Here is a 24,948-nt window from a genome sequence, read left to right on the forward strand (position 1 = left end):
TGTGACTTTACTCGGACTTTTACACCAGTGACTTGAGACTCGACTCTGACTTGCCTGACATTACTTGAGACTTGACTTGAGACTTGAGGATAAAGACTTGAGACTTGACTTGAGACTTGCAAAACAATGACTTGGTCCCACCTCTGTTATTTAGCTACAATTTTGCAGATTGAGGCATGCTCCAGTGTTCTTTTTGGAGATAAGAGGCTCTCTCTTGGAAATCCTTCCAAAAAAAAGACTGCTTGTTCAGTCTTTTGCTAATTGCACTGTGCTTAATGTCAATATTTAACATGGTAACTGAGGCCTGTAGAGTTTGTGATGTATCACTTGGGTATTTTGCAGTTTCTTTGCACATTTGCTGTGACATCCACTACTGGGAGAAATTGTGGCATTATAGGAGCACACACAAACTCTATAAAATAATGCTTTTATTGAAGTGCTCACATTTGTTGGTGATGAGCACAGCACTAACACGTGACCACAATGGGAAACATGTTAGCATACAGTTACGTATCAAGTGGATAGAGAGTAATATTAGAATGCATGTGGTGCATTAAATATAAATACTTTAATACACCACCAATTCATCAGAGCTAAATGCTGAGGGAAATACAAAATGTAGTACTTTATGGGCTGACTGATGACCCATATTCACCAGCTGGTCACAAACACTGTATGGCTGTTGTTGAGTCCAGATATTATACTGTATACTGGGTTTTCAGATTTTATATGCTAAAAACAGCTTCCTGAGTGAATCAAAATAATAAAGTTGCAGACCAGAAAACTGAAAACGTCTGAGCTAAAAGATGCTAAAGACTTGCTAAAAGAAACTGGGACATCATTTTTATTGCTGCGTGCAAATCATTTCAGGAAGCATGCAGTCATTTGAGACAAGGCAAGATTACTTTATTGTCATGATAGGAGAAAATCACCTTGGATTAAGCCACACTTTAATAAACAGACCTCAGAATAAATTAACAGATAAATGATTTTTAAAATGCATTTACAGCAAAACCTCTCTGCTTATCTGTCTGTCCCACATGAGCTGTTCATTTATCAGCTTAACTGTCAAATTAATATTTATTATTGCACAACAGGAGCCTGCATCTCCTTCCAGAGTCCATTAGCACATAATCAGAGGTCCACACATGTGAAGAAGCAACTAAAAGCTCTGTTCCCTTTTTATATGTGCTATATAAATGACAATAACAAGACAAGTAATCATAAAAAGCAGGATTGTTTCACTTGACTTTATATATTTTAATAACAAATTAATATTACTGTAGTACCTTAAAAAACCTTAAAATGCCTTTAAAAAAATCAGAAATCACTGGTTGAGTTAAAGATACTTATTCCATTTGCTAATAAATACAAGTTAAGCATGTTTTGAGTTGCAGATGATCTAATCACGACACCGTTTGTTTGCTCCAACTTTACCAAATGACCCCCAACCCTCCCCCACTCCTTTGACTGTCAAAAAGAAACCTGCTGCGTGTTCTCCTCCTCCAGGCTTCCTGATGTCTCTGGATGACTTCTACCTCCTTGGGAGCGGCCTGCTGATGACTCAGACCTCCATCGGCGTCTTCAATGCCTCTCTGTTCTCTCAGCTCAGCCCTCACAGCCTGCTGGCCTGGCAGAGGGTCCGACTGGCTAATGGTCTGGCGCACACTGGAGAGGAGTGGGCGCAGGTTTTCTCCAGATACAACTCAGGTGAGATTTCAGTGATGTCAATTAAGGCAAGCGGTGGTTGAGTTTTGAGGCTTTATTCAAAACCAAAGTAAGCCACAAATATGGAAAAACAGCCATCAAATCACTTTTTAAAAATAACATAATTAAGAATATGGAGCCACTAATTCACACTAATGCATGCTGTTATTGCCCTGCCTCCTGGCTTTTAGACGTAATGCTGGCAATGCAAAAATTCACAGGACACATGTCCATAGAGATTTAGCAGTCTCTCAAACACATCGTTCTTCTCAATTACACAATGCTTGTGTGTGTTAATTGGGAAGGCTGCTTTGATCTTTCACGTCACGTTGCTATGGAGGGCAGAGGAGAGAACAGGACAGGGTGTTCTTGAGACTGACAGCTCTTTAACAAACAGCAGAATTGGCGCTCAGATTCACCATCCTGCCAAGCTATTGCAGTGACCTGCAGACCGTGATGTCATTTCATTCAGATCGGGTTATGTTTTAGGTTTTTATGGCATGTGCAAATATGTATCTAATAAGACAAAAGTTTATGTGCTTCCCTCTCTAGATCCAAATCCCTCAGGTGCATGCGAGACTGTACATGTAAGCTTTCATTTTACAGTAGGATAGCTAACATGCAGCAACATGAGCTAGACCGACATTACTTCAGTATTGGTCTTTTAGTGAGTAAAGGTAAATAAAGTTGTACCACATCTCACAAAATCCCGCCAATATTTGTTGACACACAAAATCCAAGTGTCCATGGGACAGGGAGGAGTGGATCTGTATTTCCTTTGTATTTCAGGCACATATAACAGCCAGTACATGGTGGTGGACCTGAACAGGATTTCTCTGAGTAAAAGCATCAGGGATGGAGCTCTGACTGTTGTAGAGCAGATTCCCGGCAAAGTCAAGCACTCCGATCAGACTCGGGCGTTACGCAGAGGTAAGAAACCACCTGTATCTGTGTGATTACTGCTGTTGTTGATTTCTGAGTGACCTCCCCCTCCAGTGTGCTCCATTTAACAGGTTATTGGCCGTCATACAATATACCATTTCATGCTGAAATCTACAACCTGAGTGGGTACAGTGTGATGTGGAAAAGATACGGGGAAGACTTTTCCTATGATCTCTGTCCCCGAGCTAAAATCCTCCGCAGGGACCAGGCCAAGGTGTCCGACCTCAGCTCCCTCAAACGCATGATGAGATACAACAGTAGGTGAAACAACAGGGTTATTGTTCCTCGCGCTGTATGTCCGCTCTGGAGCTCAAAGCACTTCACAGAAAACACAAATAGCCCGGGATATTTTTGTTCCCGTCAAAGTGAAAGCAGCATGACTAAACGTCAGACTGCTTCTGTTTCAGACTACAAGAAAGATCCCTACTCAAAGGGCCATCCCTGCAAAACCATCTGCTGCCGCAACGACCTGAGACCAAGGAGGCCACGGCCAGGGGGCTGCTACGACACTAAGGTCAGAGGACACCAGCACATTAGGCCAGAATCAGCTATGTCACAGTGTGAGGATAAAAACAAAATACAAAGTACAGCATGTGTTTTGCTTGTGTTTTTGTCTGCCGATATAACCTTTGGTTAATGAGTCACCGCTGTCACATGCCCTTTAAATTCCCTGTTTATTTTTAAAGCTGCAGTTTTTCTCTTTACTCCTTTTGTTATTTGTTTAACTATTTCTAGGTGTGTGTTGTTTTTAATAGAGCAAGATGTTGATTCTCTACGTTAGAGTAAAACAGGGAGTATATCAGGGTGTGTTTCAGGGCGTGTCTAATCTGTGATTGACAAGTTGCTACCACAGAATTGAGCATTGCCCTCAAATTCTCAGTTTGATCTGCCCATCAGCTGTTCTGTATTTGTTTGTAATAAAAAACTGCAGAGTGAGCTCATCCAGTAAGAACCTTTTTTTTTTTAAACCAATAATTTTTTACTTGCTAAAGCTGGCATTCATTTTTATATCACAGTGAATTACAAACCTTGCACCTTGTTAATCAGTCTAGGACAAATATGCTCACAAACAACCGAGATGCCTTGCACAAATCAGTGAGTATATCTTTTTGTTAGACTGCTGTCTGTGATCCACAGTGCTAATATGGCAACAATAAAACCGATATGTAAATCTAGTATCCAAATATAGATGCTCCAAACAAGATATACCACCAGGTGATATTAGTCATATCACCTGGTGGTATTAGAATAAAGGCCAGGTTATCACCTCTAGCATTTGTGAATGTGTGTGCAAACACTGTTGCTAATCTGTCTGTTAGATATTTCCTAGATTAAGTGAAAAAATATATTTGCTGCTGGCAAAATATGAGAACACTCTCCAAAGTTAATAAGATTCATTCACATTAATTATGTGTAGATTTCTGTTCAGTTCAGTTTAAATTGTGCAGTGGTTGAAGCCAGTATTTCAAATGAAGCAACAAGATTTGATTAGAAGCATTAAATTACCTTTCTTTCACATGTTCCCTCCTCATTTCTGTGTCACGGTATAGGTGACGGACTACCAGATGGCGCTCCAGCTGGTCGCCGAGGCAATAAATGGCCCCACGACCCAGGGGGGTCTGCGCCCATTTTCATGGCAGTCCTTTAACTTCACGATTCATCAGGGACTCCCCCACACGTACAACTTTCCCTTTATCACCATGAGGCCCATGCTGGACAAGCCATAAGAGCACAGAGCTGGAAGATGCCATGCGTCCATGTGCAGCTGTGTTCAAATTCACAAATCCTGCGTCACAACACTGAAAATCCTGTTGGTGCAGCTAAACAGAGAGTAAAAAAACTTGATTATTTTGCCAACATTGGTGTTTTTTTTATTAATAATTTAATAATCCATTTTAAAAACAAACAACAAATGATCAAAGTGAAGTATACTGAAATAGATGCCACTAGATGCAGTGAGGTGTTTGTGATGTAGTGTTGTGTTGGTCTTATTTCACAGCATCTATCTGTTAGTGACAGAGTACTCTGAACTGGCATAAGGATTGTCGGCTTGTTTGCGCTATTTTAACACTCTGTGTAAAGTTTCCACAAACGTTTGGATTTAAACCATCAGGAAAATCCTGTTCGTTTTATATTTATTATAATTACAGTATTTTTGTTTTTGAGTTCAATTCTATGCAGTATCTACTCAGGTTTGCACATTGTGGAAGAAAATTATCTAAGTTTGCATTAATATTAACTATACTAAATTAAATTATAACCTGTGGTGCATTTTGTCTTTATAAACAGAAATAAAATTCGCAAAAACTACAACAACTGTTTTTGTGCAAAATATGAAAGGAAAAGATGTTATTTTCAAAATAAAATATTCACAAAAGGTTCACATTTCTGATCTGGTTGACAAAAAAGAGAAGTTATGATAATTGCATTTGACTGCCATGTATAGTACCTATGGGAAAATGAATAAACTCAAGTAACAATTTTAAGCAACATTTGACTGCATAACAAATAGGATTTCTCAACTACTCTTACCTACTTGTCAGTTCCTAATGTGTTTTTACCACCAGACTAAGGGAAGGTTAAATTCATGGTAAATGGCCTGTATTTATATAGCGCTTTACTAGTCCCTAAGGACCCCAAAGCGCTTTACATATCCAGTCATCCACCCATTCACACACTGGTGATGGCAAGCTACATTGTAGCCACAGCCACCCTGGGGCGCACTGACAGAGGCGAGGCTGCCGGACACTGGCGCCACCGGGCCCTCTGACCACCACCAGTAGGCAAACACAGGGTTAGTATCTTGCCCAAGGATATTTGGTATGCAGCCAGGAGGCAGCCTGGGATCGAACCACCGACCTTCTGATTAGTGGCTGACCTGCTCTGCCACCTGAGCTACAGCCACCCACACCCAAATTCATCACTCATTAGTGTAAGATGACAAAAGCGAAGTATAAACCTAGACAGCGTAGACAGGTTTTTTTTGTTTTTGTTTTTTGCCTCGATAAAATTTAACATTTTTAAAACTTGATTAGAAAATATTATTTTCTTCTGTAGCGGCCATTACAGCTTTTACTTTGAAAGTGTCTCTGGGACATAGTGTGGTTAACTTCCTGTAACTTAACCAGCTTGCTTTGAGTGGGCACTCTGGGGGCGGAGCATACTCGGTTGGATAGCTGAGAGAAAAAGCCGAGGCAACAGTCCGGGGTCCACCGCGCTCGTATCTGGTCTGTATCCAACTGCTTTTTTTCCTAAATGGCAACGACGGCAGAGGACCAGCGGGAACCGGCGGACGCCGCTGCACTGTCGACACACCACGGCTGCCACCACCACAACAGCAACAACAATAACAACAACAACAATAACAACAAAGACAGCGAGGCGGGAGAGAGCGCGACCTCTGCCACCGCCAGCTCGACAGAATCCGGCGGGACGGCGTCGCAGAGCATCGGTAACGGCTCGGTTATCAACCCTAACGGGGGGAACAACGGGAAGTGGGTTCGCCTCAACGTTGGCGGCACGGTGTTCCTCACGACGCGGCAGACGCTCCTCAAGGAGCAAACTTCGTTCCTGTACCGGCTGTGCCAGCAGCAGGACCTGCATTCGGACACGGTAAGCCCCGCCAGGACGCTTTAACCCCCGCTGAACGGTGCTTCGCTCCGGGCGAAACATAACTATTATTTTGTCACAGCAGCGGGTGAGCTGGGACTGCACCTCCTCCACTTATTGTCTTTGTGATGGTTTCAACGTCCTGTGAGCATTTAAGTTTGATAGTTACTTTGTCTCAGACGCTATTATTCTGGGTACTGGCAAGTGACATTGTGCCATATATCAGATTTCTATGAAAACGAATGTGGTGACAGTACATTACAATAGACGTTGCACACCATTCGTGTTGTGGCACGCAATTGTATTTGTTAAGAACAGAGACACTGGTGCGGTTTTTGATCTCTTGATAACACTCCTGCTATCTGCAGCGGCTTGAAGTTAACAACAGCTTAGATCGTTGAGGCATCTGTTAACACACGATTGGTTCGATTTATCTTAACAGGCTTACTGCTTTGGTCTAAAATGGCGATTATTTTCTATAAAATGCGTGTGCATCTGTTTCCATAAAGTACGGAATTGTATCCCATGATATCACTCCAACATGAGTACTGATTTCCCTAAAACTTGCATCTGTCCTCTCCCGGAAATCCACTCCTGCAGCTCCAAATAGGCATGGAGCAGCCCACTAACCAGGAGATATACATGCAGTCTGAAGCACTTCCACTCTCCTGCTTTTCTTCATGTGAATGTTGCTTGGGTCAGATGGATGAACACGTGCCTCCTCTTCTGCAGGGAGCCACACAGTTGGTAGCTGTACAGCTGGCATCTTATGGGGAGGGCAAGAGAGAGGGAGAGTCTGGCTGTCACATGTAGACTGAAAGGACTTGAAAGACTCATGAATGATGCAGATTTCTATTATGCTGCATGGACTTTGATATGCATGAGTATGACAAAGGGTGGGGGTGGGGGGGAGGTCCTCGTGAACCACAGCCCACTGTAAACTGATACAATGCTGCAGGCAGGTGAATACCTCCATGTTGCCAAAATTTCAGCTTTTCTGGAGAAAATAGGAGGGGGTGAGGAGTTGTCTGATCAGTGGTGTGTAATTTTATACTACAGTACATTAGGTAGCACAACAGAGAGCTGGCAGGAAATGAAGCAGGTGGTAACGATTAATAAAAGACCTTGACTGAACACAAACCTGTGATGATACAATTACATGGTGAATGTATTAAACTCATGGGCCAGCAGAGCACTCCAGAGATATTAATTAGTTACTCAAATTAGCAATTTAAAAGTAGGGTTGCAAATAGGGCTGGGCGATATGACCCAAAATCCATATCTCGATATTTTTTAGCTGGATGGCGATATAAGATATATATCTCGATAATTTTTTTTTTTTTTAGCCATAAGTTAAGAACAAAAAGAGAGTTCTTAGTCACACTGTGTCCCAGCTGTCACACGGGCACTTTTATTTACATACAGCGTAGATGTACATGAAGAAATTACTCAAAAATAAATTATCAGCATTTATTAAATAATCATGGTCCATAAATAAAAGAAAACAATGTTGTTTTTGTGCATAACAAAAAGCTCACAATTGTGCAGTCAAAATGTAAACTAATAGACGCTGAGCGTAATAACAAAGAGACAGATTTCACAGCTGCACCACGTCTCTGAACAGGTGCCATTTGTGGTCCTTATACACACAGTACGTATCACTCCGCGAGGCTCCTCCTCTGTAGCCGTAATCCTCCGACAATCCATCAAGCGGTGCAGCTCCGTAGCTTAGCAAAGTCATATTAAAACATTTTTTGACAGATTGCTGAGCGCAGTGTACCACATAAAATCGGTTCGTGGTCAGTAAGCACAACCAGAATTCATACATAAGGCGCGCTGTCGATTTTTTGAAAAAATGAAAGGATTTTAGGCCGTGCAGCCCCTCCTGGCTGCATGTCGTTAGCGCGGTTAGCTCGTTAGCGCGGTTAGCTCGCTAACACCTTGACGCCGTCCAGCCCCACGCACTGTAACTCGCTAACGGAGATTTTCCGCTTTCATCTTGTCATTGCCTGCAGGTGAAGCTATGGGGGAGGGGGAGTTGTGTTCAGTGAAGGAGAGGCGAGGCCGAGTAACGTTGCGTAGAGACAAAAGTGGACGAAAGAGAGGCAAACCTGCGGCTCCACAAGTATAATTATAACGTAACATAGACTATATCGATATAAACGATATTGTCACATCTTATATCTCGTATGAAAATATATCGATATTTTTAAAAAACTCTATATATCGCCCAGCCCTAGTTGCAAATATTCAGTTAATCGGCTGACAGATGGATAAGCGTTTGTTTGGTTTTTCTTGTCACCACATCGCCATAGACTATAGGAAACTGCATAGGTTCTTTCTCACTTTTTAAATGATTTGATGTTTAATTGTGTAGGTCAATCTGTAAATCAATAATTTGTTGTCGCACTCCTTGAAATTTTATTTATTTTGTGAACCAATACATACAATTTCAGACAAATTACAACAATCCTGGGACTAAAAATATATATTTTAATATATTCTTAGATTAGTCATTAAGGGTCATTGCTGACTTTGTGCTTAGTTTTGATTCATCAAAAAAACCCTCCTTGCGGCTCTTTTGGGTGATAGCAGATTGCTACAATTGCTGATAGTTTTTATGGAAGTTGCTGATTTGTCTGCAGACCCTCGCTAATTAACCACTGAGTAGCTGCTGTGAGCAACCATTCATCAACCAGCTGGGGAATTTTCCCTCAGTAACCTAGTATACCAGACCGTAACCGGGGATCGCCAACTGGTATCTAAGCCTATGTGACTGGGGCCTAACCGGTTTTAACCCCCCTTGCAGCTGTGGGGCACCTGCAAGCCATTATGCAATCTGCCTTCTGCCCAGCTTCTCCTTTCATGCCCTATCAGACTAAATGTGTATTTAGCGGGGTTTTGCCAGCTCTGTGCTGAGGTCTTGCTGCTCTTCTTGCCTCCAGCTTTCCATGTATGCACATGGCGGAAGGGCAGAGCCATGCTATCAAATACAAATTACTGCAGCTGGAAGTGGCGATCTCCTTTTGATTATAGTGGTCCCGACTGAATTGACTTTTTAGTCAGGAACAGCAGTGAACCAAAATAGAAAGAAATTCACCCTTCTAAAAGTACATGTCATGTTTCAGTTGAGAACATTGTGCACCTGCCAGTCAATTCCTGACCTTTAGAAAGGTTTATTTTAAGATTTTTTTTCCTCTTTTCTTTTTTTGTGACTGTTACAGGAAAAACAGGAAATGCGGGAGAGCAGGGGAATTTTAGGCTGCTGTTTGAATCTTTAGTGGCTGCTCATAGTGTACGACTACATGTGATATTCACCCCAGTCCCAAACTGTGACACAAATACTAAACCAGCGGGGAAAACTGCATCAAGTCATGGTTAGGATTAGAATCGAGCCTCCCTTTAAGATCAAGATGTGGCTTGATGATTTGCCACATCGCTTATGCTGTTATTATTATTACATGTGCAGTCACTGAAGCAGGTTACAAACTGAATATGCGACAGATCCAGAAATAACAATCGCAGAGGATTGAGTGGGATTGTGGTGCGCAGCAGTGATGACTGTTCCCCTGCTGCACCTCTGGGTGCTATGGAAAGAATATTCCTGTGTGACCTTCAGCTGTGACCTGACAGGAGGTTTCTCTGCGCTGCCTGATGACACACATGTAATCTCTCTTTCTGTGTCTCACAAATATTCAGACGCACACCAACACTCTCCTTGCTCCTCATTATTTTCTACCTCCCTATATTATTTTCTTGTCTTCTCTGCATTCTCGCTCTTGGTAGTTGACTCACTTTGTTTTACATTCATGCTTTTTTTTATTATTATTTTTTATTTTTGCTTGTGCCCTTTAATTTATGCATTGTATCACAAACTCCTGAATCTCAAACCACGGAGAAGAATACTTAAGTAAACTTCTTTTTCTTCTGATTACTACCCATTTGCTAGCAGCTCAAAAACAGGAACTGAGCTGTCAGTGAGACTCTGAATCCTCAGTGAACTGGGAGTTGGGAGCAAGAGGAGCGCGGTGGCGTAACGATCTGAGTCATTGTTTAATGTTTATACAGCAAAACATACTGCTCTATAGATGGACTTCACAGAGAGATGTGTTTCGGGGTATTATAAAGGCTTTGCCAGATCCGAGAAACGTATCATCTGTTGTCTGTCCTGAGTCCTTGTTTACTTAATCCATTATGTAAGTTAATACTGCAGTGATAACAAGAAATGTTTTTGTTTTATACCCAGGAACTCTTCATTTTCAAAGTCCGGAAAGAAACTGTAATTCCTGGAAGATTAAGGGCTCAACTCTAGTAGCCTAAAAATAAAAAAGAGTTTGAGTAACCAGTAATTATTTGTGCTATTATTCCCAGAATTAAATGCGGGACAAATTAACGGACCTTGTGAATCAGTAATGCACTGATCTTAACAGCTAACTGCATGAAAGAGGGAGCAGATTTGGTGCACAGTTGGTCTGAAAATATCTGGCTCAATTTAGCCTCCTCTAAAACAAAATCTGCGTCTTTCTTTTTAAAGGAAGTGTTTAACAGTGAGTGCGCTTTGTTCCTCTCAGCTTGTCAAACTTCTTAAGACGTGAAAGTTGATATTGGAGACCAAACAAACAGACACTGCCTGCTAAAACTAGGTCACATCATCTCATCAGCTGACTGCAAATATCACACTTCTACAGTTTGGAGAAACACAGGGTATCCTTCGAGCGCTGCCTCACCATTTTTTGTGTGTGTGTCAGCATACTTTGTTAACTGGCCAACATCAAGCTGAAACGAGCCACCCCTCGAGTTAGTTACCACACAGAACATTGTAAATCCAAATCAGTTAAAAGCACTTCAGCCTGTGTTTCTTTTGCTCAAGAGAGGAGCTGATTTTTAGGTGCTGGACAATCCTCCCACCCCCTCCCTCTCAGACGTTTGCATGTCTGCACTTAGGAGCTCCTGTCTGTCTTTTTTTTTTTTTAAACCTCCACATAGACGCTTACAATCTGTCTCCGTGCGACTGTTTTAATGAGATTACTGGCACTTAAAATGCTCTACCTCCTCACCCAACCAAACCCAGGGCTCCCCTCCTTTATCCGTGTGGATGATCTCGCACCATCCCAAGCCAATTACACCATGGATGACTGGTTGTGGGCCATAACAACACAGCCAGGTTCTGTGGTTTAGGGATTATTTGCACGTACGCATGAAATTTTTTGTTAATTAAGTTTTTAACTTTAATTGTCCACAAAACACATCTCATCCCACAGTGTCAACACAGCCTCCAAAAATGCTAGAGGCAAGGTTTTTGCTTCAGAGTTGTTTAAACTTGTAAATTTGAAAATGCACAAATTGAAGGCTGAGAACACAGTAAGAGGTTGGTGGGTGTTTTAACCATATCCCATGGCAGGCTTTCACAACTTTCTTTGCTATTCCTGTTTCCTTAAACTTATTTGTATAATTAGATTGATACATATACAGGTAAAATAAGTCAGAACTACAGGATGGGGCAGTGTTTTACATGCTTACAAATGTGTAGTTGGTGTTTGGGAAAGTTTGCAAAAAAAAAAAAGGCACATGCGACCAAGCTTATTTTATGCCTCCCACACGAAAAGTGTCACTGGCACTTGAGAAGTCAGTAGTTTAGCTAGGCCATCTTTGATCCCACAGACCATAAATTAGGCTGATCCGTAATTAGAAATCACCCTTATTTCTAGAGTTTTATCACAACTCCTGCCCCCATTCATATCAGAATTTCATAGACAGGCTAAAAATGAATGTGTTATCTCTTATTTTCACCAAGACTGAGGATTACTAATAGTATTAATAATATTTAGTAATACTTAATAGTTTCAACTGCACAGATATTATAGCAGCAATACAAGGAGTACAGTGTAGAAAAAGAAACTGGACTTGCTGTGAGACTCTGTATGCCAGCATATACTGAGATGCACTGATAGCCTGGCATACCTGAAAAATGCATTAGGTCACAATTTGTTGGAAAAATAAACCTTTCAGTATTTTTAACACTGAGATACAGGTAGGAGTAGGGATGGGTATCGTTTAGATTTTATCCGATACCGGTGCTAACCCGGTACTTTTGAAATGGTGCCGGTGCTTAAATGGTGCTGAACCAATGCTTAAAGAATGGAGAACACAAACTTTGTCCAAAAACCTCATGTTTAGCTGGGGTTTTTTGTAAAAAGATAATAATGCTAGCCTTTTCTGCAGCTATAGAGCTTATATGGTATCACTCTATCAAACAAGAAGACAGCCGCATGTAACTACGACCGTGTTTGCTAGTTCACCTTACGTGCATTATTTTAATAACGTGTTTAGCCTGTGGCGATCGTGGCTCAAGAGTTGGGAGTTCGCCTTGTAATCTGAAGGTTGCCGGTTTGAGCCCCGGCTCGGACAGTCTCGGTCGTTGTGTCCTTGGGTAAGACACTTCACCCGTTGCCTACTGGTGGTGGTCAGAGGGCCCGGTGGCGCCAGTGTCCGGCAGCCTCGCCTCTGTCAGTGCGCCCCAGGGTGGCTGTGGCTACAATGTAGCTTGCCGTCACCAGTGTGTGAATGGGTGGATGACTGGATATGTAAAGCGCTTTGGGTTCCTTAGGGACTAGTAAAGCGCTATACAAATACAGGCCATTTACCATTTACTCAACGTAAATTACACACGAACAACATTAAGCTACTCACGCAGAGAAGAACGGCTGCTGCTGCCATCATCATCCGTCATCATTTCTGCTACACTGGCAGGGCTAGGGGCCAGGACTCTCCTCTTCGGGCTCTTGGGGGATGTTGCTAACTCCGGGTCCGATAACGGGCACCACACCTTGCAGCAAGCTGTCAAATACGGTGTATTTCTTGGCTTTAAAAAAACACTATGCGTCGCCAGGTGTTTCATCAGATTCGAGGTGTTACCTCCTTTGCACAGTATCACCTTAAAGCACCTGTTGCAGGCTGCTGAGTTTGCATCTTTTGATGTGAAGTACAGCCAGACTTTTGACCGCTTCGCATTTGGGCGTTTTTAATCTGTAACTCTAAAAGAATGTACGTACCTACCGTTTATGTCAGAACCGATACCGGTACCCATCCCTAGTTAGGAGGTAATTGTTGTGCGCATGTTTTAAAAGGTGAATGGGGTTTTGTTAGATTATAGGCGATGGGCTACTGGACGTCCTTACCGCTACAGGGAAGTGTTATAGAGTCGCATCCTATTTCCCTGAACAAATGTTGTGTAAACCATTAACTCACCAACTAATGAGCACCTAAATGTCATAACTGTTGATTCCCTCCCTTTGAGTCTGTTGGACTTCCCACAATAATGAAACTGAGAAAGTGACCTCTCATAAAAAAGGCCATTTTTAAAAAAATTTTATTTCTGTACTTTATTCATACTCATTTTAGCTCAGTCTGAGAGTCCCTGCTATTGTTTCTGCTGTGATCCTCTGCTTACTGTTTCATTGTGTGTAACATGGTGAAACTAATACACACAGAGTGGAGCAGAACATGAGGTGAAGTAAAGAGAAACTCATTCTAGTTTTTCATAATACGTTATGCAACTGTAATAAACAATTGCTATAAACGCTTAAGACATAAGGATCAAATGTCTGAAAGCTAAACTAAAATGCCTGTTTTGCTCCGCCAATGAAAAATAACGCACCCAGGCAATTCAGTGTAATTTACATTAGCATGGACTGATAGTCATGACTGGATTTATTTTGCTTGTTTGGTTCTTATGTACACAACGTTTTTGGTTGTAAATGAAGTGCAAAGGGAAATGTGCTAATTTGTTTTTCTGAGGTGCTGGTGCTTTAGTTTGGCATCCAGTCAGTAGATAGAGAGAGATCACCTGTATAGTAAGAGTAATAATACTAAAAATCAACCAATAGCAGATGGAGAAAGACAGCAAGACTAAAGTGATGGCTGTGACACAATTCAGAAAGCTTTCCCCTCGTGTTGTTATGGCCACACTGTCAAGTCAAGTCACGTCGATGAGGCGTCAGTTTGTCCTCCACTGCAGCTCTGCTCATTTAGGATGTCGAGTGCGTCTGTATGTACCTATGTTTATGCCCGGAGCTGCAGTCTCAGCTTTTTCACGCTCTAATCACTGTTTTTCAGTACAAACGCATACTCTCCTAACATGCACTCAGTTTATACACGGTGCCTCTTGGTCTTCAACTCTGATCTCTGCTTTCTTGCTCACATACACAAATGTGTAAAACCCATATGTCTTATTCATCCATGTCTGTGACAGTGTCCACCTGTTTCTTTGAACCTTCTTTAATACAAAGAAATTTCCTTTACCTCCTATTTCCAAACCAGGGTATTTTTCTTGTTTGTTTGTTTTTCTCATAGCATTTTTTTTTTTAAATCTTTTGTCCTCTACTGATCTTTTGTTGTCCTCCTACCCCCCCTGTTTTTCATCTAATCCATCCCCACCTCCTTCCATCCTACAGAGTGCTCTGAGGAGTACACTGGTGTTTACACTCCTCACTCTCCGTTTTCAGCAAATGCTACTATAACAGAGCTAGAGCTTACCCAGCAGTGCTGCTGTTTCTGAGGGTTTTTTGTTTGTAGTAGTAGCAGAAGCAACAATATTGCTGACCATATAACTTACTCTTATAGTGGGCTGTGTTGTGCATGTGCATCCAGAACACGCAAATAAAAGTGCTAATATCCATCTGCACAAGATGCTGCTACAGGCCAAGATTGTTACTGCTTGAGCAGGCAGTCAGAAAAAGAATCAGTCATGTGACTGGAGCATGTTCTCATTATCTAGCTGGATATCTTCCTGCTCATTGACTTACTGCATTAACTGTCCTTTCAGTCTATATATGGAGACGCAGAATAGCTCTGTATATAGCACCAGCCAAATGCTGGTATATGGTTAAATCTGTAGAAAAGCTAACTCTGATGCACTCTCTCTTATCAAGAGATAATGGTTTGTTTTTTGGGCTGAGGAATTCAGCATTTGAAAATCATATAATTTCCAACAAGTCCCGCCCCTTTTCCCCTTAATTTATATGCCTTTGCCTGTATCTCCTATTGGCATGTTTTTGAACTCCTCCAGCAGTGGCTCTTTTATGAACTCGACTCTAAAGGGTGATGTGCTTCAAGCATTCATTATGGAGAAGAGCACAGGCAGGATGAGCGTATATGTGTAGGGATAGGAGTCATGACATAACAACCAGGCAAGCTTGTCACATGTAGCCTGGAGGTGCAAGTGAAGTAGGCTGTTGACACACATGAGCACACAGTTTACGCTGACTTTCAGTAACCAGTTGGTTTTTTTTGTTTTGTTTTGTTCCCATGTAAAAACAGCTGTTGTTACGAGAGTAAATCTGAGTTCAGTTTTCAATCTCAGGCTAAACACACAGAGTGGAGCGCGCAGTGGAACAGACACGCACACACGAAGTGAAACCAAGAGAAGAGGTGAATAAAGAAAGTAGCACAAGCGTGAACGGTAGTAAAACACAAGCAACAAACAGAAGAGTGACTGCAGACAGTTCTTGAGCAACATGTCACCATCTACATTGCTTCTGATAGAATCACATGCACAAATGCAAAATAAAAACTCCACACTTCATAACATGAGGAAATGTGTTATGAAGGCTGTAAAAATGCAGTAATGATATAATGGACTGTCCTCTGTCTGTCTCTGACTCTTTTCTCTAACAGGATGAGACTGGAGCTTATGTAATTGATAGGGATCCTACCTACTTTGGCCCCATCCTCAACTACTTGCGGCATGGCAAACTGGTCTACAACAAGGAGCTCGCTGAAGAAGGTCTGCATGATTGTCTTATTTGCTTGCCAGTAGAAATAAGAATAATACTAGCACGTTTGTTGCAGTATGATGCAATTTTTCCCTGATGCCTTTCTTTTGCTTTTGTGTTTTTAATTGAATTTGTGCACTTTATATGAAGATTTGGTATGTCTGAAGAATGTATAAGTCTTCTACTGAGGTAGCTAAAATCAGTTAATGAATAATTAAGAAACTGTTGACAGTAATGGTTAACAGATGGCCAGGACTAATAATCAATAGTAGACTGATGTGGTTAAATATATGTTCTATAAAGGACAAAAGTAGAATTAAAAATTGTTAGCTTAAAGGAGTATACAGTGGTTGAAATATGAATGATGTTTAGCTGAATATTAAACAATAATATTTAAAGAATATTCTGTTTACTTGGACTGGTTTGCAACATGATTAGGGTGCAGCTGAGGTCATCTGGCGTGGAAATGTTGCACTACAGTGTCACACAGCAGCTGAGTTGAGTGTTTCTTCTGTGACCAGGTGTCCTGGAGGAGGCTGAATTTTACAACATCACCCCGCTCATCAAACTGATTAAAGAGAGGATCGTAGAGAGAGACTCCAAAGCCACACAGGTAAATGCACAACCTGTCAACAGTGAATCGCTGAGCTTCCAACTATAAAACGCAGTATATCACATTTATGTTGATTGTATTATTACTCTTGAAACGTATATTTACTGTATTTAGCTGTTCTGACATGTCCTGTGCTAAATATTGCAGTATTGTTTAGAGTCATAGGATATAGACGTTTGAGCGTTTCAGTGCTTCAGCCTTTATTAATGATTTTGTTCCCCCGGGTGCTTCTATAAAGAGGCCACTGCTGTACATCAGCCTTCTCTCTTCTTTCTTTGCTTTTCTCGGGATGGTTGGACTCACTCTTATATAATCCTTCTGCCCTCTCGAACATACTCCCACTCTCCCCTTATCCTACTGTTCTTTACTGGACTCACTGCTCGTGTTTGCCTAGCGGGGTTAAATATTGTGCAGAAATATGAAAATAGTGGTGCTGGCTTTTAAACTGCCCAAATAGGATTTGGTAATCCAGAGCGTTGAATGTTATGCAATATGAAATGACTGCACCTTATTGGAAAATTCATAGAATTCAGTCTAGCAGTGTCAGTATTTACTTCCCTTTTTGTATCTCTGGAAATGGTTGCACCTTCCTTTTCATTCATTTCCTGCATCGTCAACTCTTTCCTCTCTCATCCTTTTATACCAGCAGGTGCCCCCCAAGCATGTCTACCGAGTTTTGCAGTGCCAGGAGGAGGAGCTGACCCAGATGGTCTCCACGATGTCGGACGGCTGGAAGTTTGAGCAGGTCAGCGTGCGCACCTGCAGAAAGCCCCGCACCGGACTGCTCTGGACTGTGGGTTGGACTCACGCTGCTGCTGACCCTTTAACCGTGACCCTTGGTCTAACCCCTCGGTCCTGACCCGAGCCTTGCTGTTTGCATTCCCAATCTGAACTTTCCATTAAATCCTAGATTATGCCCTTAGTCTAGTTCTTGATTTGCTGGCCTAATGTTACAGTGACACTAGAGAAAACGGTGGTTGGAGACAACAGCACATGCAAAATAATTACATCCATGTGCCATCAACTGGCAATCTTGTGGAGTTTGAAATGGTTGCTTGGAAGCTGGGGACCAGGTCTCCAAATACTTCCTTCGAAGTCAACCTTCTATCAGTCTGCTGTGAATTTGTGATTGAATAGGGTGAAGTTGGCAATTATGTATCATCCGTTTGTGATAATATGGCAAATAACTGTGACAAATCAGTGGAAATCATAAATTTGTGTCCAACTCCTGCAAAGCTATTGCTGTGCATACAGAAATCCATAATAAATAGAAATTCATAGTAACTACTTGCATTCAGAGTCTAACCAGAACCACACAGATTAGAAAAGAAATTCAGAAGTTCCTCCATAAATGGAAGCGTAGTTGCTCCAGGACGAGAGTTTAACTGCAGGATGACAGGCACTCAGCAACATCGCATTAATGTAGGAATAACCAAATTACATCAAGTTTAGTTAAGTCCCCGTCTGGCAAATAGACTCATCAGAACTAAGTTGCACTCAACAGTTCAGACCGACAGACTGATTGCGATGTTTTGGCAATCTGTCTGCCTTTTATAAATTACACAGCAGTTATTTGCAGACATCTGAGCGCGATTGCAGTCGGTCCGTGTCGGACCACGACTATTTAAAGACACCTATGGGGACCAGACAACGCTTAGTCCCCACACCTACTTACATTTGGTCGCTGAATTTGATGCAGTCACTGGGCAACCTTTTTTGTCGCCTATTTGAAAGGAGGTTGCCATTTAATTTGTACTCTAGCGTGACTGAGCCATTAAACAGCCCCTTTAATCTAGTGAGTCCGTGTGAGTTAGTCCCAGAACCTGTAATCTTAAAGAAATCGTGAACTTTTATAGTTTTAAAATTATGATACTGATTTTGGAGAACCAGTTCTGTCAAATAAACACGCCTTCTTGTCTGTTGTAATGTCAGTCTGTTATTGGCCACATCTCCAAAGACGACCTGTTAATATGTTTAATACTTCTAGACTTCATGGCGTTAAACTGGCCAGCCTTTACAACACTGTAGGCTAAAAATCGCACACAGACCCTGTGTCCCTCCCCCACTCCTCTGCTTTAGCACTTGGCTCCCCTGCATGCTGCACAGCTATGATTTTCATATATTTTTCAGCAGAGCTGACCCGCAGTTGTTTTGCTGTTTCCACAAGTACACAGCGCTTGAATCTACTGCTGCGTCCTCCCCCGTCCCCCAGCCATGCATGAGCAAAAGCAACCTTCCTTAGCTGTAGTATGGGATCTCCACTTTCTGTCTCCTGTGCTGGAAGTCCCCATGATACTCACTGTGTGTCTTTGTCTCTGTCCCTCTCTGCTCTGTATTTCTCTCTGCATCTGCGTCTCTTTCTTTCTAGATGGTGAACATCGGCTCGTCGTACAGCTATGGAACAGAGGATCAGGCTGAATTCCTGTGCGTCGTATCAAAGGAGCTCCACACGGCCGGATCTGGGCTGGGAACAGAGCAGAGTCACAAAACCAAGGTGAGTCTCGATATTTTGCATGAACACACAAGTATATTTCAAAATACACTATGGGGAGAAGCTGCTAAGCTGTGTGTTAGCTGTGTTCGTATGTGTGTATTTCTGCTTTGTTGCGCGATGTGTGAAAGAGTAGAGGTCTCTCAGCTCATTAAAGGTGATATGAGTGTGCTTTGATCCTGCGCCTCTCCACTCAAAGCTCCAAATGTCACTCCCCTCAAAATGTCATTCACAAACACATTCACTCCATCATTCACACAGCTCTGCCTTTCATTCCTGCAGTTCTCAATCATTACTGTATTGGTTCTTCCTCCTTCATGTGGATATATTAATATATATCTGTGTCTGTTTTTTACCTCTCAGCCTCTCACTGTCCACTCACTGACACTCATCCGTGTGCTCATTTTTGTCATTTTTCTGTCGCGTTTTTTTTTTTTTTTCTTTTCTTTTCCCCTTTTGTATTTTCTCCTCCTTCCTTCATGCTGAATGAAGCCCACAGAGATGCAGGAGGAAGCGGCGAAGGAGGAGGAGGAGGAGGAGGAGGAAGAGGGGGGGAGAGATACCACACCAAATGAGTGGCTTAGAGAATGAGGGAGTCATGTTTCTTTGTTCCAAAGAGATGCCTGACTGGGTGAGGAACTGTGCAAAAGATGTGCTAGTGGGTAGATGTAGTGGATTTTAGTGTGTGTGTGTCTATATGTCTGTGATGTCTGTGAGAAATATAGAAGAGGTTTCATGGCACAGCATTGAGTATGGCCTTACAGTTGCCTTTCTGTTTCAGTCTGAAGCTCTTTCTTCATTGAGTCAGTCCCATGTTAAAATGACCAAATGTAGTTGTGCATTTGGTCAAAGTGAATGTTGCATTTAGATTACTGGTCGAAAACGGTAAGGTTGCAATGATTGTAACACATTAAAAAACATGGGCAAAATATAACACATGCATAATCGCTAATCATGATTTGGACCATAAACAACAAAAATAAACTCTTACTTTGACTAGGATGGAGGCCTTGTGCTCATAACCAACATGAGCACAGGACCAGTTAACTTGTATTATATTTTTAGGATAATTATAAGTTATTTACACCATTGCACAATTGCTATTGGTCCTATATTTACAGATATGCTTGTTATACCAGCATGCAAAATGTGCTCTTAAAGTAACATGCCAGTAGTGTCCCTGCAGCTAACGACAAGAACGAAGCGATTTCCTCTTTATCTGCAAGTTTACCCCTTAACTGTAAAAAGGCTGATGGGGTGAACACGATAACTTAGACTTTTTGAATGAATACTAGTAAATATGTCAGAGGAGTTCAAATCTCAGTGAGGTCAGGGTCAGAGGTCAGGTTTTTTGAAAATCTTGTGAACACGATAACTCGCGAAGGTAGTCCCCTGGGATTTGGTGTAGCACTGTGTCAGTATTTTTTAATTCATGCACTGATGTTTTGTGTATAACATTTAAAATAACCAGTATTATTATAATAATAATGTGTTAGCACTCGATCACCAATCACAGTGGTTAGCTGGTAATTTGACACAAATATGACCAGTTCTTGTTCAGAGAAAAAAAACAGCTGTGATCAAGATACCAAGACCATCTTTTATATATAGTTATTTGTCACTGTGATTAAATGGAAAACAGATTTCGATAAAATACATGTGTGTGAGAGAATGTGATGAATTTTGCTAATTGGCGCTTGGTTGGAAATGTCACTTTCCCCACACAGCCTCACATGTATCGATTGAGAGCTGCGTCTCTATGGGCTCTCATTGTCAATGCTGTGACATGGAATATCTCTGACCTTTCAGTGCAGCAATAGTCTTCAGATGTCCTTCCCAGTCTGTGCACATACATATACAGTGTCAGTGTAAAGTCACACACATGTGTAATTAACATTTGCACAATTTAAAATTCAGTAAATATCAAAGCAGAAAACACACACTTGTATGTAGTAAGTAGCGAAAATGGCTGTGTTTGTTTTGTTGTTGTTGTTTCCAGTCATTATACGTGATAGTTAAGTCACTTATTCTCAGTTGCTCAACATATTCATCATCATTGCCATCATTGCAGCCAAAACCATAGCTTAGATTGTTTGCAGTGACTGTAGATTTTATGTCTGTACTTTTCCAATCTCTAATGTCTGTTTTTGTTTTTGTTTTGTCGTTTTGTCTTTCATTTTGCAGCTTTTTCAAATCCACGGGTCCCGGATGTAGAAATCACGAGAATTTATTTTTCCTATGCTTGTCATGTTCTGTACATGGCATTTGTGTGTTTTTGTCCGTGGACAGTCATCGCAATACGTAGCATTGTTGCCACTTCATTGACAAAATGCTGGTTAGTATTAGCAAACATCCAAAAATGTCTAATATCACTGTTAACGCAATGGAGCAATACCATCTTAAAAAAAGAAAAAAGTGAAATCACCTTAATTTACAGACATGCTCATGTGTTGTGTCTGTGCAGATGTTATATTGCCAAGGGCAGTAGTGCAGCTTAGTAAATCATGACCAAAGAGCCATATTAGATCTGGCTGAACCAAGGTGCTAATTCTTAATATGACAGGAGAGAATTGGCCTCGTCTTGGTTAACCTGTGAGGAGCTGTCCCATCTGTGCTGCATAGGATTTGCATCATTTTATTTCCTAATGAAGCAGCTATCCCAGTGATTTATGCAATTGTTGCCCAGTCTTTGACCACCGACTCTGCTGAAGTCCTGACAGTATTTCATAGTTTGGTACGAGGTTTTCTCATGACAAAAAAATCACCTTGGTTGTGAAGAAAACCTGCCAGCAGCTGCTGGACCCCACAGAGCAAAAGTGAGTTAAATCACCCATATCAGCCTTATTTAGAGATGACTTCAAGCATACTCAAGTAATTAAATCTTCACGAGCTCAACTCAAAGTCCACTAATTTGTTGCTCTCAGTCATTCAGGAGGGTGTGTGTTTGTGTGTTAGCATAGCCACTTCTTGGTTTGGACTGTGTAACTGAAGTAGGTCAGAAATGTGCTTGTGGGGACAATTTTACACTTTCTGGACATTACAAAGGTGCACACGCTGCACTGGTGAAAACACAAACTGCTCTACATTGTTGCCCACAGACACACACACATGCGCGCGTATACACATATATCCCTTGTTTGTGCTGATGCATACCTGCATCACCTTGCACAACAGCAGTGTTGCTTCAGTCTGTTGCCATGGCTGGGATCCAGTTCCTGCTTTGGCCTCAACAGACTTGGAGACGTTGGTGTAGTCAGGAAAGGCTTAAAAAGCAGGCATTGAGGAGGAAGGGGGCAAGGATGAGTCTGGTGTACCACAGCTTTGTAATATTAGTGATCATATCCTGTTTTTGTTCCAATAAAAGCCCCACAGCAGGCAGATCTGCTGCAGTGCAGGTGTATGACTGAAAATAAAATGTCAAAGAAAGCCACGTGACTTTTAACAACCTCTGCTGTGAACATGCAAGAACCACACCACAGATCACATTTGAACTCATGCACGAGACTGTGGCCAATTTCCTTATAGCTCTAGGCATCACTCTGCAAATACACCACTCACATTTGGTGTTTATTAAATTTCAGGAGGTGCACTTAGTGACTGTTAGGGTGAAACCAAAAGGGTTATACATTAGTTATAAAACAGCAGGTTTTTAAAGCATGTAGATAAGAATTTAGAGTAGGTCTGCTATAGTCCAACATCACGCTGTAGCTTATAAGAAAACACTTTCTTGAACAGATGCTAACATTAAAATGCAACTCAGCACTTCTTGGATGCATAAATAAGTACATTTGTGGAGTAAGTGATGTAAGTTATTGGTCTGTTTTCAGCCTCAAATTAAGATTTGGTGCGCTTCTCAGATTGAACGCAAGCCCAGAGGGATTATTTCTGCCTCTGAGACTACAGCAGCCGTGTTAAGCATTGTCTGCCTGCAGCTTTAGTCTCACCTCCTGCTGTTTAGCTCCTACAGCACACCTACTGACCAGCAACACACAGCCAACAAGTGTGCAGGGGTCACAAATTTGAGACAATCGAGAAATAAGATCGTGGTCGGCAATCTTTTTTTTTTTTTTTTTTTTTTTTTTTTCCCCTTCCCCTCTATCTCCTAACATTTTGATAATAAAATCAATTTAACATAAAAAAAATGGGATGTAAATACAATATTCCATGTTTGTTTTCCATTTATAGCACTGATCAGAAAACATATCCTCAACCTGTGGGATCCTCCCGATCCCTAATTAGGAGGATTAGCAGAACACGGTAAATGTTAAATGTGTAGTTAGCCTGCAGTTACTGCGTACGATACTCATAACAGTGATATTGACAGAACAGAGAAGACCAAAAGATTTCATTTCTTTGGCTTTTTTTCCCCCCTCTTCTCTTTGTGGCTTTTAACTCGGATCATTCAGTGCCTTGAGTTCAAGCAGCAAAACAGACATGTCAGCATGATCGTAGCTGTTATTCCATGCGTTTTTAAGTGGCTGCTTTTAATATTTTACAGTAGATGGTTTACAATCTCACTTTTTGTTTTTACTTTAATTGTCTTCTCGTGCATTTACTGAGGTGTTCCTGTAGAGATAAAGAGTAAGTGTGCACACCAAACAGCTGCATGCATGAGGTGAAGCTGGTTTAAGATGTTTTGTATAAAAAGCACCACCTTTTTTTAATTGTTTTGTAAGTTTTGATGTCTAATTTATTCTTAGACTTTCTTTTTGAATATTACATTGTAAGAATTTGGCCGTTTGTTTTTAGATGCGTGTGGGGGGGGGGGTACTTTTGCTCGTTTCTACTTGAAGAATAGTGTTTCTGTTTCACTGTCCTGACGATCTCAAACAGCACATACTGTATAATCAGCAGGTTTACTGATTCCAAGTTTTTCGTCTTGGTTCACTTAAATGTATAAATCTCCATTTGCATGTCCTGTTACAGTACCTTGTTTGTTTTTTGCTTGATCCTCACTTCATTTTTGCTGTACAATCAGTACTTAATGTGTAAACACAGCAGAGCTCTTTCATTAGCCTGTGCAAAAAAAACAAACATCTGTCATCGTCAAATCGGGATAGAAAAACATTTCTCTCTGATGCTGGAGATTCTTTCATCTGCTGTCTGTAGAGCCACTTTACTGTCTGTGAGCATGAAATGGATCCATGTGTGACGCATGAATCGTACGGGCTTCAGGAATCAGTGTTTGGATAGTTTCAAAACTGGACTTCATGCGGTCCTGAACATATGACATCTTCAACAGAGTGAAAGGAAAATGTACTTTTTTTTTCTTTCTTTTTTTTAAATTTAATGTAAATGAATGTCAGCATTGTCAACAAAAATAAACATTTGGTTTAAGGTACAAAGTCTTTGTTTTGTTTTTTTGCCCTGATCACAATGAGCCCACTGTGCACTGCTTTCTATACCAGCGGTCCCTAGCCCCCGGGCCCACCGGTCCACGAGCGAGAGTTGAGGCTCAGGAGTTTCGGTTTCCCTGGGTCTTTTCCCTTGTGTTATGAATACGTTTTCTATATATTTTCATGCACTTTATATTTGTTTTGTAGTTGTCTTATTTTGAAAGACATGTTTTTATGCGTTACCATAGTGACCAGAGTGTCCAAATTCATGGGCCGCATTTGTAGACCGATTAAGTCACAGCGACGCGTCGAAGGCTGTCCAAATTCGTTGACTCTCCGAATGTAGCCGACAAATGCGTCCTCCTTTTCACGGATGTGTCGGGTGTGTCCTTCGTGGCCCACCATATCCCAGAATTCATAGCACGGCCCAGCCAAACTCCAGTTCGTGGCTGCTACTAAGTTTTAAAATTACTCTTA

The 24,948-nt window shown here is 41.4% G+C and overlaps 2 protein-coding genes across 8 annotated transcripts in view; both read left to right on the plus strand.

The window, feature by feature from the left end:
• LOC102310784 (phospholipase B-like 1) overlaps positions 1 to 5,102 on the plus strand; it is a 20,492-nt gene extending 15,390 nt beyond the window's left edge. For both annotated transcript variants that reach the window (XM_042225716.1, XM_042225717.1), the window contains exons 7-11: positions 1,510 to 1,710; positions 2,497 to 2,637; positions 2,721 to 2,906; positions 3,057 to 3,163; positions 4,200 to 5,102. In XM_042225716.1, the coding sequence (XP_042081650.1) occupies positions 1,510 to 1,710; positions 2,497 to 2,637; positions 2,721 to 2,906; positions 3,057 to 3,163; positions 4,200 to 4,376 (812 nt within the window). In that variant the 3' untranslated portion in view covers positions 4,377 to 5,102. The remainder of the gene's footprint in view (positions 1 to 1,509; positions 1,711 to 2,496; positions 2,638 to 2,720; positions 2,907 to 3,056; positions 3,164 to 4,199) is intronic.
• A 684-nt stretch (positions 5,103 to 5,786) lies between these two features.
• kctd17 (potassium channel tetramerization domain containing 17) lies at positions 5,787 to 24,476 on the plus strand. Of its 6 annotated transcripts, none has more exons than XM_005934410.3 (7): positions 5,790 to 6,261; positions 15,934 to 16,042; positions 16,553 to 16,644; positions 17,291 to 17,437; positions 19,013 to 19,138; positions 19,628 to 19,766; positions 21,320 to 24,476. In XM_005934410.3, exons 1-6 carry the CDS (start codon positions 5,905 to 5,907, stop codon positions 19,724 to 19,726), a joined length of 930 nt encoding a protein of 309 aa, XP_005934472.1. In that variant the 5' UTR covers positions 5,790 to 5,904; the 3' UTR covers positions 19,727 to 19,766; positions 21,320 to 24,476. The 6 variants fall into 6 exon arrangements, with proteins under 6 accessions (XP_042081659.1, XP_042081660.1, XP_005934472.1 ...); XM_005934413.2 differs by having other exon boundaries at positions 17,294 to 17,389; XM_005934412.3 differs by having other exon boundaries at positions 5,792 to 6,261; positions 17,291 to 17,389.
• The last annotated feature ends 472 nt before the right edge of the window (positions 24,477 to 24,948 follow it).

This window comes from Haplochromis burtoni, unplaced genomic scaffold (genome assembly GCF_018398535.1).
Source record: "Haplochromis burtoni strain Fernald_Lab_line unplaced genomic scaffold, NCSU_Asbu1 Contig_180, whole genome shotgun sequence".
Taxonomy (NCBI): Eukaryota; Metazoa; Chordata; class Actinopteri; order Cichliformes; family Cichlidae; genus Haplochromis; species Haplochromis burtoni.